The 17,318-nt window shown below is 43.8% G+C and overlaps 2 protein-coding genes across 2 annotated transcripts in view; one reads left to right on the forward strand and one right to left on the reverse strand.

Annotated features, from left to right (window-relative positions):
- LOC100517451 (olfactory receptor 1J4-like) overlaps positions 1–17,318 on the forward strand; it is a 188,903-nt gene that overhangs the window by 26,004 nt on the left and 145,581 nt on the right. The gene's annotated exons all lie outside the window — the stretch shown is intronic.
- LOC100152475 (olfactory receptor 1L1-like) lies at positions 1,279–2,211 on the reverse strand. Its single transcript, XM_013986420.3, has one exon. The coding sequence runs from the start codon at positions 2,209–2,211 to the stop codon at positions 1,279–1,281; it is 933 nt and encodes a 310-aa protein (XP_013841874.1).

The raw sequence follows: 17,318 nt of genomic DNA on the forward strand, positions 1-17,318 counted from the left end.
ATAACTGGAATCTAATATCCAGCACAAATGAACATCTCCTCAGAAAAGAAAATCATGGACTTGGAGAAGAGACTTGTGGCTGCCTGATGGCAGGGGGAGGGAGTGGGAGGGATCAGGAGCTTGGGCTTATCAGACACAACTTAGAATAGATTTACAAGGAGATCCTGCTGAATAGCATTGAGAACTTTGTCTAGATACTCATGTTGCAACAGAAGAAAGGGTGGGGGAAAAACTGTAATTGTAATGTATATATGTAAGGATAACCTGACCCCCTTGCTGTACAGTGGAAAAAAAAAAAGTAGACCTGGAGTGCTGGACTTGAGTTGCTATCTCCTGGAGGCCAAAATGCCTGATAACATTCTGTGTTTAGGACCCAGGATGTTGTGCTTAGAGAGGAGATCCACAAAAGGAGATGTGATCGATTCTCTGCCTGGTGGGCAAGAAATTGTCCCTGTTATTGGGGAGGTCCTAATCTTACAGGGAGGAGATGACATGTGCACGCACCTGTGTACACACAAATACACACACATGCCTGCACACACAAGAACATGCTAATAATTGAAGTAACTGCAGACACATGGAAACTGCTGCAAAGTGAATAACTGATTGCAGTGTTTCCTAAAATATGTAAAGATACTCAGACTTATTGAACAAGGAGAAATGTGGTCAAGAGAAATTAATGAAACACACCAGTTTTCAGCTGCACTTGGAAGGAGTGAATGAGAAAAGAGAATTGGGGGAGCAATGAGGAATGGACACAAAGACTCAGAGGGTCCTAAAAAATGTGGCTTTGACTGGTGGTTATATATAAGATACATATCTACTGTATACTTATGTAATTATATTATAAATAAATAAGACTTGGTACCATATTCTAGTCTTGTCACTTACACCATTTCTTTTTTTTTCAGACATCATTCCTTTTTATTTCTAGATACTTCAGTGTGTATTTCCTGTGAACAAGCCATTGTCATATAACTGCACACAAAGATCAAAATCAGAAAGCTTAACATGGACATAATGCTATTATCTAATCTACAGTCCATATTCAAAATTCTAGCAAACGTCCAATAATGTCTTCTATAGATTTTTTCCCCAGCCCAGGATCTAGTCCAGGGTCACACGTTGCATTTAGTTGTCCGGTGGACCTACACCATTTCTTATGAACTCTTGCCTTAGGTATGCTAAACCCAAGAAACTTGACATACACACCAGGAATCATCAGAAATGGGGGCCTGCAGGAAGACTCACTCTTGAGCGTGTGCACAGGGGTGCTGCCTAAGACACCCTCCTGCTCATCAGCTTTCCCAGGCCCCGCTTCATGTCTTTGTTCCTCAGGCTGTAGATAAAAGGGTTCAGCATGGAGGACAAAACTGTGTAGATGACCGTTGCCACCCGGTCCTGGATGGTGTAGGTGGACAGGGGCCGGAAATAAACGTAAATAATGCTTCCATAAAAGAGTGTCACCATGGTGAGGTGGGAGCCACAGGTAGAGAAAGCTTTATGCTTCCCTGCTGCTGAAGGGATCTTAAGAACAGCCGTGAGAATCCGTAAGTAAGAGATGATCACACATATAAAGGGAGTCACCAAGGTTGTCAGTCCTTCTGTGTTAATTACAATTTCATTGACAAAAGTGGAGGAGCAGGACAATTTCAGCAGAGGGTTGATGTCACAGAGGAAGTGTTGGATGACATTGGAGTCACAAAAGAGAAGACGGTTTATCAAGAGAACCAGTAAGAGGGAATGGAGGTGAGAGATGGAGCAGGAGAAGGCCACCAGCAGGACACAACGGCGATGGCTCATGACAGTGACGTAGTGGAAAGGGTCACAGATGGCCACATAGCGGTCAATGGCCATGGTTGCCAGGAGGTAACTTTCTGTGTTGGCAAAGGCCAAGAAGAAATACATCTGGGTCATACACTCAGCATAGGAAATGGACTTCTTCTTTGACAGGAAGTTCACCAGCATCTTGGGGACGATGGTGGTTGTATAGCAAACATCAATAAAGGATAAAATGCTAAGGAAAAAATACATGGGTGTCTGGAGCTGGGTGTCAGAGCGGATGGCCAGGATGATAAGCAGGTTTCCCACCAAGGTGACCACGTACATGATGAAGAACAGGGCAAAGAGTGGCTTCTGGTCCTCAGGCCGGGAGGAGAGTCCCAGGAGAATGAACTCGGAGACACTGCTGGTTTGGTTGACTCTCTCCATGGTCCTGCATTCGCCAATAAATGTAGAAATATCCTAGATTTTTCAGTTCAGCACGTTTCAATTTCTTCCTCTCTCATAGGATTTCTATCAATGGTCCAGGATTTTGGACTGTTGATAGAACAGTCCTTTCCATAGTGCACAAAAATAAGCTGAATAACAAAAAGTTTAACCATTATGTGCAGGGACATCAGAGAGTAGATATCCTTTTAGAAAATAGCCCTCCCAGGTGGATGTGAGTAACAGTATTTCTCTAGGTCCCCACAAATACTTATTAGATATGTCAGGTTGAAGCTTATTTCTCTGCTATCCTTACAAACAAAACAAAACAAATACCCAAACAACTAAGTGAGTCAGGTAAATAAGATAAATGCAGACACAGGCATACAGAGTTTATATTCACCCTTCCAGAGCCAATATTTTCATTCAAACTTGGCAAAAAGCTACATTATGTAAGAGCCTAAGTTTTAAAATATTCTTAGATGTTGGGGATTTATACGCTTCCAATTATTAAACACCATTCCAGGAACCCAACACTGAGATTATAAAGATGAGTGATTCTCAGTTCCTATTCTTTTTTTTTCTTGGTCTTTTTAGGGCTGCACTTGTGGCATATGGAGGTTTCCAGGCTAGGGGTTGAATTGGAGCTGCAGCTGCTTCCCTACACCACAGCCACAGCAACTCAGGATCCGAGCTGCCTCTGCAGCCTACACCACAGCTCATGGGAATGCTGGATCCTTAACCCACTGAGCAAGGCCAGGGATCAAACTTGAACCCTCATGGATTTGTTTTTACTGAGGCAGGATGGGAACTTCCTCTCAGTTCCTCTTCTTAAGGTGGTTATAGCTTGGTGGGAGAGACACCCTTCTAAACAAATGAATGCAATAAAACACTGCAGTCATAGAGATTGATGCACTGGAAAGCAACTAGCATAGTGTGGTGTCTTTGCTAAGAGCTTGCAGTTTGAAATCAGCTCCTTCACTTTCTGGCTGTGTGGACTTGGGCTGATTACCTAATTTGCTGCTTGGTGTCCCTGTCTATAATCTGGGATAGTAAATAGCTCCCTTCTCCAGCAGCCCTTTTCCTTCCCCACCATCCACTTCACTCCTTCCTTTGCTTCCTGCCTAAATCCTCTTCTGTCTCAGGTGTTCCTGGATGTTCTTGAAAACAATTACTCTGTATTTCTTTGCAAAATATCATAGCCTTCCTATTTTTCATTATTTGGTCACCCTTCACTTGAATTTGTGAGACTTTGTGGGAGACATTTATTTGTGCTTTGTATGATTTGAAAAGGAGTATGCAATTATGACAAATAATAGTTATGCTTATGATATATGAAGCCATACACATATATTAGATGGTGAGCTAAATACATCATGTACATTACTCAAAACAACTCTCTTATCTGGTTCTCAACAACATTCCCTTTTAACAGATAAGAAAATGGAGGTTAAAAATGTTAAGTGCTTTCCTCAAGATCACACAGCCCGGAAGGGCTGGAGCCTGGATCTCGATCAGGATGCTCTTAAACACAAAATAGCATGTCCTCACGCTTTTGTAAAGCTGCAAAAGTTTATGCCAGAAACAAACATGCAGGGGCGTTGTTTTTAACTCTGGAATTTTCCACCTTAACATTTTTATTCTGGTGACTAACAGGCTTGCAAAATCAATATTACATGTAGTCCCCTACTGTAGTTGCTAGAGACAGGCCCTGTCTTAAGCCTTGTGTGGATGGCGGCAGGCGGGGGGAGGGTGGTGTTGGGGGGGTGTGGTGGGGGCAGCTGGCAGAGTAGAACAAAACATTCAGGCATTCAGGACACAGAGACAGAAGATATGGGTTCAACTCTTGACTCCACTCTGCACTCACAACGTGTCCTTGGCAAAATCCTCACCACTCTGAGTTTCACTTTCCTCACATGCAAGACATAATAACACCTTGCTCTCAAGAGGAAAGTGAGGGGACATGTGTGTGAAATCAGTTTGTAAACCACAGAGCTGATGTTTGTCAGCGAGATGACTGGGAAGTGTTTGGTAAAGAAACTAGCATCAGGGGAAGGAGAGGCAGAGCTGGACTAAATTCAGAAAAGGGAAAGGACCTTGGGTATGAGAGTAGAGACCAGGGCTAGCAGCATGGCAGGTGGTGGTGTGAGTTACTGGAATCAATGATTTTTCAATTTTTTTCATTCTATCTAGTACCTATCAACAGGAACGTTGTCTCTTCAGAGATCTCTGTGGTTTTGTCTCCCAAATATCTCTTGACTCTTGTAACTCTTTTCCTCTCCCCACCAGCACTCTGTTGAAAGCCATCATTTCCCACCTAGATGATTGCAGGATCATCTAAATGATGTATTTGGTTCCCACAGCCCTGCTTGACACCTTTCCACCCCATCCCTTCTCTTCCCTGCAGCCACAGTGAAGTCCAGGGTGACTTCATCTTAACTTGGTTACATCTACAAAGATCCCACTGTCAAGGGCACATTCTCAAGTTCTGGGTGAGTATAAATTTGGGGGGGGGGGGAAACCCAGCACAAAGCCCCCTTTCATTTTATATATATTGAGTTCCTGTTCTGCTCCAGCCTCATCTCATGCCCACTTTCCCCAGAGGCTTTATCCTGTTCCTCAAACATGTCATGGCCCTTTCTCCATTGGCTCTGGCCCATCTAACCTTGAGAAGGTCCTTGTCCTGCATGCTTTTCCTCTCTGTCTATTGTCTCTTGGATATCAGCTCAGCCAATATTTTTCTGGGTCAAGTCACCCCGTTTTATGCTCTCTTGGAACCCCTTTCTCTTCCTTTATGACACTTATTAAGTCTGTAATTATTCATTTATTTAGGTGATTGATGTTTTTCTTCTTTTTGACATAATACACAGGAATCCTGTTTCCTTTCCCTCACCAGTCTATCCCCAGAGCTTAGGTCAGTGCCTGGCACGTTGTGAGTGGTGAAGAAATGTTTGTGGAGGAAGTGAAATCACACTTAGTGTTGAGGCTGGGGGACATGTCAAGAAAAAAGTCAGAATTGGGTGTTAAGATGAAGATGGTGATGATGCAACATATCCCTAAGTTACCTGACCATGTGGAACTTGTGTCTGTGATTCCTGACTGGCTGGTTGACTAGACTGGGCTCTGGTCACAAGGTTACAAGCCCAGACCAGACACTTCCCATGATTCCCATTTTCTCTTACTACCCACACCCAACCTATGAGCACATAGGTTGGAGATGCTGCCTGCCAACCTAAGCTTACTGGGCTTCCTGTGGTGTGGTTCCTGCTGGGCTCTGTACCTCATCTCACCTCCCTCCCTGTTCTCTTTCAGGCCAACATTTCTTGCTTCTTCCTACCTAGGGACTTTCTGTTTCATCTGTTTGAAATACTCATCCCAGTTTGTTAGCTGGTGATTGGTGGTCATGCGGAATAGACACCCCATTCCTTCGGAAGCCCGGCCTGCCCTTCTTCCACCAGTTCTGGAGGAGGCAGTCCTCTGGCACACACCTTACAGACTGGACTCTTAGTACTTACAGGGCTGTCTTCCCCGCCTGGGCTGCGCACAGAGGATGAGGATTGTGTCTGGTTCTTTGTTACATCACCCGCCCTGGCGCCATGCCTGGAACATAAAAGTCCCTTGATAAATATTTGCAAAGTGAAAGAATGCCTGGATGATCATTTAGGATTTTGAGCAGATGTAACAGAGAAAGTCAGTGGACCTTAAATCGCTGTTGTAAGAGCAGCATTCCATTTATCTCATTGCGTGTGGGTGGGGCAGAGTCCAGGCAGGAAGTCCAAGAGCCTTCTTTCCTGGAAGATGCCTCTTTTTTTTTTTTTTTCTTTTTTCTTTTTTTTTTTTTTATGGCTGCACCCTCGGCATATGGAGTTCCCCAGCTGGGGGTTGAATCAGAGTTGCAGTTGCCAGCTTACACCACAGCCACAGCAAGGTGGGATCTCAGCCGTGTCTGCAACCTATGCCACAACTCACAGCAATGCCAGATCCTGAACCCACTAAGCAAGGCCAGGGATCGAACCTGCATCCTCATGGATACTAGTTGGGTTCATAGCCAGCTGAACCACGATGGGAACTCCCATCATTGTGACATTTTTATTGTTAGAACCAAGACTGGAGATGCAAACTATTGCATTGGGAGTGCATGAGTAATGAGATCCTGCTGTATAGCACAGGGAACCATGTCTAGTCACCTGTGATGGAACATGATGGAGGATAATGTGAGAAAAAGAATGTATATATATGTATGACTGGGTCACTTTGCTGTATGGTAGAAATTGATAGAACACTGTAAATCAACTATAATGGAGAAAGTAAAAATCATAAAAAAAGAACCAAGACCGGAACCCAGACATTTTGGCTTCTCCCTGAAGAGAGAAAGTGCTTTGCCTGCTATGGAGGCAGGAAGGCTAAGAGCCTGGGCTCTGGCCCACTTTGTAGGTATGGAGCCCTGTCACACCAGCTGTGGGGGCCAGGGATAGTTACCTAACCTCTCAGTGACATGGTTTCTCGGCCCCTAAGAGGGGATAATGGGATCCTTCTCTTTTGTTGGGGCTGCACCCATGACATATGGAGATTCCCAGCCTAGGGGTCCAATCGGAGCTACAGCTGCTGGCCTATGCCACAGCCACAGCAACTCAGGATCCAAGCCACATCTGTGACCTACATCACAGCTCATGGTAATGCCAGATCCTTAACCCACTGAGTGAGGCCAGGGATGGAACCCGCATCCTTGTGGATCCTAGTCAGATTTGTTTCCGCTGAGCCACCGCTCAAACTCCCAGAGATCCCTTTCTCAGGCAGTGGCTGGGAGGACTCAGAGAACTAATGTAAAGACACAATGCCTGGCAGGTGGTGAGCACCCTACCCCCAAAGTTAGCTGTTTATACTATGAGGCAGAGAAAAATATTTTGATAAAGTAAGTGACCAGTCACGGTTAAATGTTGGACATCTGCCTGGTCTGTACTTAGGTTAACCAAACATGTGAAAACCCGAGGTTTAGTCACAGTGACCCCACATTCCTTGCTGGACCCAGAGATAATCCTCTTTTGTGTTGGGTTAATTTTGACGGTAACACATGGATAACCTTTTTCCTGATTTCACTGCTGTCTTACCAAAGCTTTCGAAACATTTTTGGACAAGGTTTGACTTATGGCCACTTTGGAATGCACTGTTCTCAGAAGGTGGGCGGGGAGGAAGGCCTACCCGGTCGGTGTGGACGGAACATGCGGACTGTGTACTCCCGGCTGCTGGCCATGTTCAGATGTCTTCTCTCTCCCGCAGTCGCTCCAGGTGCGGAAGCCTTTTCCATGCCCTGTGGGCAAATGAATTCTGCATCCACACTTCAGCTAGAGCTTCCAGCCTCCCTCCATCCCTCCCGCACTTGGCTGGGGGAAACCACGCAGAACATGCTCCATGGAAGTAACGGTTTCCTGACACTCTTTCAAATCCTTTCTCCTTCCACAACTCTATTCCCCAGACCCATCCTGATTCCTGGTTTCAGAAGACAGAATTATGTGTCCTGGGACCTCTCCCAGCCAATATGGGCTTAACCTGCCTTTGTCTGGCCTCCTTTGTGCCCCTTGTCTCTGAGGGAACGGGTCCTGTTTCTCCCTTCTGGTCCCTCGAGGAATGCTGCTCTGTGCCTTCTCCAGGTTTAGGCAGCAAAACACAGTCTCCGGGGATGGAGAATGTAGGATGCCTCCTACTTGGCAGGGAGACTAGCCCAGGAGCCTCCTAGGATTCATGATCCCATCTCAGAGGTGGGACTCAGTTTCTCTGTTTGTAGGTGACTAAGGGTTGTTGCAGAATTGTGACTCTTTTGGAAGACAGGGATGTCAATAGAAATGAACAGTTATTTTGTTTGTTTCTTAAACTATAGGATAGATTCATAGTAGGGGACAACAGTTTTCAGGTGATGCAAAAGTGGTGTGCATGTGTGTGTGAATGCTAGTCCAGGGACAAGGGATGAAGGTAGGTTAGAATCCTGGGTTTGCTTCATGGGGTAATGTCCGCTTCTTGGAGGTCAAAGGATGTGGATGGTGTCAGTGTGGATTTCAAATATGAAGTCAGAATAATGTGTTAACATGGTTTATTAACCAGGAGGGCTCTCAGAATTCATCATTCCAGTTTCAACCACAATCCTGGCCCAGCAGCTCTTTCCAGTTACTGGCAGCTGTGGAATTATCTGTCCTCTGGGGGAGCCCCTCTGGCTCTTGGCTGAGGAGGAGAACGCAGGTCTGGGCCTCTGGATGCTGAATGACATCCTCAAGGATTTGTCTACATGTCTGGGGGCCTGGGGGCATGTTCAGGAGAGAGATGAGACTCTCCCTTCTTCTACATTTTGGGGTTCCTAAGTTATACTTTGGGGTACCCCAGATTCACAGGCAAAAGAAAGAACCAGCCAAGTGTGGGGCTCTCTGGGCTTCCTGCCTCCCCTCCTCCTTTCTTTTTTGTCTTGTTCTCTCCTTCCTCTCTTCTTTCTCTTTCTTCTCTTTTGTTCCCACTTCTTCTTCTAAAAAGGATGGGGTTGTTTGGAAAGATAGGTACAACAAGCAGGGTTACAAAATTAAAAATAACTGAGGGTAAGAAGCAAAAAGATAAATAAAGTATAGGCGAAAGATGGTGGCGAGTGTGAGGGGAGGGGACAAAACCAGGAGGAAGAGGACATGAAGCACGTTTAACTCTGCGCTCACTAATCACCAAAGTGAAGAAGGTGAGAAGGTCATTTAAGTGAACCTCAGTATCCAAGAGATGAAGACAAATTGATTATTGAGGAGAGGTACTACCAATCTGGGCCCTGTGATCTAAGAGAAATAGCTCTCATGCATTTTCACAAAAGGATTACCGCGCAATGCGAAGCAAAGCAAAGCCTTTCCAACAAGGTCCTTAGAAGAAACCTTCTTCCAAATTCTAAAAGTCCTTTGTGGAGGTGGGGGTAGGGGCAGTGGGCAATCTGCCAAGGTCTAATTTAGTTGTAATGATCCTAAGGGGACCTCTAGTATTTGTAGGTATTCTGATCTGATGGTGTGACTTATCAACATTCGTATTTTTATTTATTTTTAGATTGTTATGATCATTACACAACTGCAGATGTGATAAAAAAGATGAAAAAATAAATTTTCTTGGCACATAGGTGACTTACAATTTTGTGTTTGTTTCAGATGCACAGCAATATACGTACATCTCAATCCATCCTTTGTCAGATTCTTTCCCCAGATAGGCTATCCCAGAGTACTGAACAGACTTCTCTGAGCCACACAGCAGGTCACTGTTACCAATCAGTTTTGTACGTAGTAGTGTGTATATGGCAATCCCAACCTCCCAACCCATCCCTCCCCCCTGGTGTTTCCCCTTTGGTAGCTGTAAGTCTGGTCTCCAAATCTCTGAGTCTGTTTTTGCTTTGTAAACAAGTCTTCTGTACCACCTTTGATTAGATTTCACATATTAGTGACCTCACATTGATACCTGTCTTTTTCCATCTGACTTACCCCACCCAGTACGATAATCTCTAGGTCCACTCATGTTGCTGCAAGTGGCACCATTTCATTCGCTTTTTTTTTTTTTTTTTTTTTTTTGTCTTTTGTCTTTTGCTGCTGTTGTTGTTGTTGCTATTTCTTGGGCCGCTCCCATGGCATATGAAGGTTCCCAAGCTAGGGGTTGAATCGGAGCTGTAGCCACCGGCCTACGCCAGAGCCACAGCAACGAGGGATCCGAGCCGCGTCTGCAACCTATACCACAGCTCACAGCAACGCCGGATCGTTAACCCACTGAGCAAGGGCAGGGATCGAACCCGAAACCTCATGGTTCCTAGTCGGATTCGTTAACCACTGCGCCACGACGGGAACTCCTCATTCGCTTTTATGACTAAGCAATATTCCACCATATACACACATCACATGTTCTTCATCCAATGGATATTCAGGCTCTTCCCTTGTCTTGGCTACTGTAACCAAAGCTGCAATGAGGTGCATCATCAACATTCATCTTTCTTTTTTTTTTTTAAATGGCTGCACTTGCAGCATATGCAAGTTCCTGGGCCAGGTATCAAATTCAAGCCACAGCAGTGACCCAAACCACAGCAGTGACACCAAATCCTTAACCGTTAGACTACCAGGGAACTCCCTCCATTAGTTTTTTTTCCTTTCTTTTTCAGGGCTGCACCTGTAGCATATGGATGTTCCCAGGCTAGGAGTCAAATGCAGCTGCTGGCCTATACCACAGCCACAACAACGCCAGATCTGGGGTTCATCTGCAGCCTATGCCACAGCTCATGGCAACTCTGTATCCTTAACCCAGTGAGCAAGGCCAGGTGTCGAACCCACATCCTTATGGATACTAGTTGGGTTCTTGACCTGCTGAGCCACAATGGGAACTCCTCTGTTAGGTTTTGATAGTTGTGTTAGTGGTGTTGAGTTCTGCATTAGCAAGTACCCAGAGGGCACCTCCTCTGAGTTTCTAGTAAGGACAGAGCAATTAGCTTTCACTGTCAGCCATGCAAGGCAGGGACTGAGATCTGGCTGGGGAGGTTGAAGAGTCTAATGAAGACGGGGCCTTTGCACATCCTAGTTAATGTGATTGCCATCCTGTGGAGTGGGACAGGACACCCTTGCCTGATTAGGAGGTTAACTCACCTCTGCTTAGATGTAAGCCTGAAAAATTCCCCCATAAATCCAAGCTTCCCATAGAAGAGGAATCTGGTGTCTGTTCTAACACAACACTCAAGGCCACAAATTTTTTATGCCAAAGAGCAGGACCACCATAATTTAAGCCTGGAACTTTCCTTTTGTAGTTCCGTGTTTAAATTTCAGAAGTAGTATATGCTCACTGCAAAATATTCAAATCAGATAGTTAGTTAGTTAGTAAAAGGGAAAGTCTCTCCTTCTAGTTCCAAAGACCTCTTCCATTTATACACAAATTAATACAAACACAAATGAAATCATACAACTTGTATTGTTTTGCAACTTGTTCCCCCATAGGAATATTGCATCAGTTCATATAAACAACACTGATATTAGAAATACTTAACACTGGAATACAAATATAAATGAGTTTATAAATAAAAAAACAGATTTCCACTTAGTATCTACCTCAACTAAACTGCAAACACTAAAGTCAGTAAACTACAGCCTGCTTGCCAAATCAGGTCCACCATTTTTTTTGTTCTATAATACATTTTTTTTTCTTTTTCTTTTTTAGGACCACACCTGTAGCATATGGAAGTTCCCAGGCTAAGGGTCGAATTGGAGCTGCAGCTGCCAGCCTACACCACAGATACAGCAACTTGGGATCTAAGTCATGTCTGTGACCTACACCACAGCTCACGGGAATGACAGATCCTTAACCCACTGAGTGAGGCAAGGGTCAAACCTGCATCCTTATGGATGCTAGCCAAATTTGTTTTTTGCTGAGCCATGATGAGAACTCCCCATAATACATTTCTAGTATTTAAATATAAAGTTGGACTTCCTGTCGTAGCTCAGCTGTAACAAACCCAGCTAGGATCCAAGAGGTTGCAGGTTCCATCCCTGGCCTTGCCCAGGGGGTTAGGGATCTGGCATTGCTGTGAGCTGTGGTGTAGGTGGCAAATGCCGCTTGGATGCTGCATTGCTGTGGCTGTGGTGTAGGCCAGCAGCTGTAGCTCCAATTCAACCCCTAGGCTGGGAACATCCATATGCCATGGGTGCATCCCTAAAAAAAAAAAAAAAAAAAAAAAAAGAGGACGAAAGAAAAAAAGAAATAAAGTTTTATTTTATACAGAACACTCATTTGCTCATGTATTTCCTATGACGACTCTTTAATACAAAGGTCAGTCAAATAGGTATAACTGAGATAGTATGGCCTGCAAAAACATTTACTATCTGGCCCTTTACAGAAAAAGTTTGCTGAACTCTACCAAATATTATACATTGCTTAACAAATTATTCACTGCAAACTGGAAGCCTAGTAGTTGGTCAAATCATTTTTAATAATTCCCAAATAAGTTGTTGATTTAAAGAATATTTTATGGATTAATTTTAAAATATTTTATGGAACTGTGATACACATCTAGAAAAACCATGCAGGTACTAAGAGATTTGAGTAATCACAAAATGAAAATACCCACTTAACCACTGCTGAACTCCTACCAACTCCTCAGAAGCCCCCATTACCCATGGCCTTCTTTGTTATAGATTAATTGCCTGCATAAGCGTGGCTTTCCAGTTGTCCCACTGAACAATTCTTGTGATGTACCATACTGTTGTGATTACAGTTGCAGGGCAGTATAATTTAAAATCAGAGTGTGTAATAACTCCAGCTTTGTTCTTCTTTTTCAGCATGGCTTTGGCTGTTCAGAGTCTTTTGCATTTCCATACAAATTTTAAAATCATTGGTTCTAGCTCTGTGAAAAATGCCTTTGGTATTTTGATAGAGATTGCATTCATTGAATCTGTAGATTGCCCTGGGTAGTATGGTCATTTTAACAATATTCCTTTTTCTCTACACCCTCTCCAGCATTTATTATTTGTGTACTTTCTGGTGATAACCATTCTGAGCAGAATGAAAAGATACCTCATAGTAGTTTTAATTTGCTTTTCTCTAATAATCAGCAGTGTTGAGCATCTTTTCATGTACCTTTGGCCAGCTCTATGTCTTCTTTGGAGAAATGTATTTTTAGCTCTTCTGCCCATTTTTTGATGGGGCTGTTTATTTATTTATTTGTTTTTGATATTAAGCCATATGAGCTATTTGTAGAAGATGTGGTATATGTACACATAGAATATTACTCAGTCGTAAAAAGAAGGAAATATGGTATTTGCTGCAACATGGATAGACCGAGAGATTCTCACACTAAGTGAAGTAAGCCAGAGACAGACAAATATAATATGATATCACTTATATGTGGAATCTAAAACAAGGATACAAATGAATGTGTTTATAAGACAGAACTAGACTCACAGACATAGAAAACAAACTTAGTTTACAAAGGGGAGGGGAAGAGAGGAATACATTAAGGGATTGGGATTAAAATATACACACTACCAGTAAAATCTTGTCAGTGTTTAGGCCGTTCATAGTGTTCCACAAAGAACTCCTCTTGCCTAGGCCTGTAGCACAACTTGTCACTGCTGTTTAAATATATCAGATTCTTGTAAACCTTTTGATTGGGGCATTCAGTCCATTGACATTTAAGGTGATAATTGATAGATGATTATTTATTGCCATTTGAACCTCGTGTTCCAGTTGATTCGTACAGTGGGAAAATAAAAAAAAAAATATATCAGATTCTATCGCTATCAACATGGCACTAGTTCTTTTCTGGATGAGGGTCGGTGTTCCTTCCCACAGTTAATGACAAACAAGATACTGAGTCAGTTTAGCAGATGTGTAGTTTATTCAAATATTGCTTCATCATATTCCTGGACCAAATACCAAGTTCAGCCAGTTTCCTGGGGAGGACTCCCTCTAGTGACCATTTAGACTATCATGGTGAATCTTTAGGAAAGTAATTTCTACTTGACTCAACACCCTTACTCAGGTTCCCAACTTCCTAAGTCCCTCTTAGTCCTCTGGGCCAAGGTTATGTGGTCCCAAGTGTTGCTGCCATGAGTATTCAAGTACTCTGTGCACCAAAATGATGTTGTGTTCCTCAAGAGACGGCCAGGTGGGCATCTTCACTCAGCAGGTGCAGCTTAGTCCAAATATCCCAAAGCCTTCCCATGAACATTTCTTTTTAAGTTCCAGAGTGAAATTGTCTTTGATAAATGACAACTCTCTCATGCCAACTGTCCCTTCTTGGCTGCCATTGTGATTCCTTCAATTCTGGCCAGTGTAGTTCTCTACTCTAACTAATAGCTGGTGTAGTTAAAAGGGAAATTTCGATTCCAACATATAGGGCAGAGGACAGCAATGTGTTTCCCTCATAGTCAGGTACTTGCTTTAATCAGAGTGTCATCCTGGCTACAGACACATAATGTAGTTGTATGTCCAGTGAGTTTCCATGGCAGGAATCCTCTTAGAGATATAGATTCAGCATGATAACCATAATAACAAAATATCCCAATCTACTATTTTGTCCTCTCTCCAAATTGTGTATATAAGATCTCAGAAATTGTTGTAGTGTGGCTTTGATTAAATTCTCCTCAGGAGAGAATGAATCCTGAAACATCATGTATTGGCTATGGCTCAGTACTGCATATGAGAGAAACAGCTAAGTATATTACTGTATTTTTTGGGGAGAGGGGTGTCTTTTTTTAGGGCTGCACCTGCAGCATACAGAATTTCCCAGGCTAGGTGCTGAATCAGAGCTGCAGCAGCTGGCCTATGCCACAGCCTCAGAAAGACACATCTGCGACCTACACTGCAGCTCACGGCAATGCCGGATCTTTAACCCACTGAGTGAGGCCAGGGATTGAACCTGTGTCCTCAAGGATCCTAGTCAGCTTTGTTACCACAGAGCCATGACAGAAACTCCAGAATGTTACTGTCTTGCTCTGAGGTAGTTTCTTAAGAAACGATCTTTCCTGCCACATTTCCCATTAAATGATCTCTTTTCAACACTCACAGTCCTACCACTTTCTCCAATTATTATCAGACTTAAGCCAAACTGGGCTTCTTTGGATTGAATCACTGGTTCAGCTATACTGCCCTCTACAGGCATGTAGCAGAATGTCTTTTCATATATGGTATTGGCCATCTGAACATCAAATTCTTTCATAAAATATCTGTTCAAGTTTGTGGCCACCTTAAAAAACTGACCTGTATGACTTTGCTTACGATTTATGTGAGTACTTTATATATTCTGTAGATGTCTTTTTTCAGATACCTGCATTGTGAATATTTTTCTATTTTCATTTTTTAAGGTGTCTTTTGATGAGCAGAAGTTTTGGATTTAATGAATCCAATTTAATAACTTTTTAATGGTTCTTTTTGTTTACTGATCAAGAAATCTTCACTCATATCAAGGTCACAAATAATTTAAATATTTCTTATATATTTTTATATATATTCTTTTTCTGCTTTTTTTTAAAAAAGAAATGTTATAGTTTTAGTCCTCACATTTAGGTCGATGAGCCCCTTTGGATTAATTTTTGTGTAGGTGGGGAGTAAGGGGTGGGATTTAATTGTTTTCTGTATGAATATCCTGTTGCTCTAGCTTAACGTATTCAGTGGGTCCTACTCTCCCCTTTAAGTTGCATTGGCACTTTGCCTAATTGAAATGATTATATTAATAAAGATTTATTTTTGGGTTTTCTATTCTGTTGCTATATAAATGTCATACATATTAATTACTTTGGATTTGTAGTAAGTTTTGAAATCTGATTGTGTATCCTCAGGCTTTGTGAATTTTCTTCAAGAATCTCTGGGCACTTCAAGGTCATTTTCATTTCCATTTAAATTTTAGAATTGGATTGTCCATTTCAAGGATAACGACCAAGCTCCTGTGCCCAGGCTTGGAGTATACTGGGTGAAATCAGGGTTTACTTCTTAAAGCATATGCAAAGGCAGTGTGGCCACGTTTTGTGCAGGGTTCTGTAGACTGTGGTGAGGGGAAGAGATCACAAACAGTACGTTAGAATGGCCTCTTGTTTCTCATTGAAAATACTTGATCAGTAGAGCAGTGAGCTCTGTCCTTAAAGTTCTGAAAGCTTTGGTATCTAGAAAGCTGTATCCTATAAAATTATCATTCAAATGAAAGCACCAAATAATGATGTTTCTCAGATTTGCAAATACCTAGAAAGTTTCCTTCAGCTGGTATCTTACAAAGAGTCTTTCACCATTACATTGGCCATCTGATTGATTAATAGTTTTAAATTCCATTTATTTGAGAAAATTAGACATTACAAATATGTATAAAGAAGTGGAGGGAGAGAGGACAAGATGGTGGAGGAGTAGGGGGACACGCTCGCCCTCTCCCACAAACACAACAAAAAAAGCACATCTACAGAATAAATGACTCACACAGAACAGCAACCAATCACTGGCAGAGGAACCTAAACTCCAATAACGGCAAGAAGTTCGTGACATTAGTGGGCAGAACAGGAGAAAAGAGGAGAGTGAGAGAAGGTGAATCCAAGCGGGATGGGCGCTCCCGAAAGGGAAATGCGGAGGAGAAAGGGATCCCGCACCCTGGAAAGTCACCTACATGGGGGAAAGATCAAACGAACCGGAGGAATCTCCAGATGCAGAGAAGAGTGTAGCAGTAAGGTGGAGTACGGAAAAGCTGATCAAGAATGGAACAGACCATCTGAACTATGGGCAAAGTCACCGAAAAATGAGATGCCATGGGTGGGGGCTGGGCACCGAGACCTCACCTCCGAAGGTTAGTCCCCAAGAAAGTGCGGGGGGACACCTGGGTGGGGGCTGGGCACCGAGACCTCGGCTCCAGAGGTTAGTCCCCGGGCTGGGGGGGCGGAGTGGAGCGGAAACTGCTTGGGAGGTCTAGAAACCATTTGACGGGGCAGAGACTGCCTGGGAGACTAGAAAACAAAGCTGTTGCAGAGGAAGGGAACAATACTCTAGGGGCAGGGAAGTGGAAAGCCGCATCAGAGGGAACCTTGGAGAAGAGCCTGGTCTGCGCCTGTGCTGGGGAGGGGAGAGAAGAAGGGGTGGGTCCCCATAGAATACCCTCCACTCCACAGCAAGCTTACAGGCCCGCTAGCTAGCTGAAAGCTGTGCTTCCCAGTGCATCCCCTCTCTCCACCCCCATCACCCCCTATGCTCTCACCGGACCTGGGGCTGCCTGCCATCCAGGAGGGCTGGCCTCAACAATTGCCTGAAGCCTACCACCACAGGGACTGTCCCTGCACAGGCCTGCTTGCCCTTTGGAGGGGCTACACTTCTGCAGAGCAGCACCAAACACCACCAGCCCCCGAGAAAAGGCCTGCAGCCCAGAAAAGCTAGAACAAGCCTAGCCAGGCCATGAATAGATCGGCCTAATTCTCGGACGGTTTTTCTGAGACGGGCTGCCCTGGGGAGGAGCCTCTTGGGTTTCCAGAGGCCCTTCTACCCGCCCAAGCCCCCAGGGGGTGCCCTAGTGGGTCAGCTGCATAGGACTGCCAGCTCCAGGCAGGACCCCCCTGCAGCCCAGAAAAGCTGCAACAAGCCTGGCCGAGTTGGGAAAAGATCTCAGACGG

The sequence above is a fragment of the Sus scrofa genome, chromosome 1 (assembly GCF_054392235.1).
Source record: "Sus scrofa isolate SSC_HxYL_T2T_F1_AM1 chromosome 1, Sscrofa_HxYL_maternal_Yorkshire_Landrace_v2.0, whole genome shotgun sequence".
Lineage (NCBI taxonomy): Eukaryota > Metazoa > Chordata > Mammalia > Artiodactyla > Suidae > Sus > Sus scrofa.

Excerpts from the sequence above, each read along its gene's own strand:
- LOC100152475 (XM_013986420.3), bottom strand. The coding sequence starts at position 2,211 with ATGGAGAGAGTCAACCAAACCAGCAGTGTCTCCGAGTTCATTCTCCTG.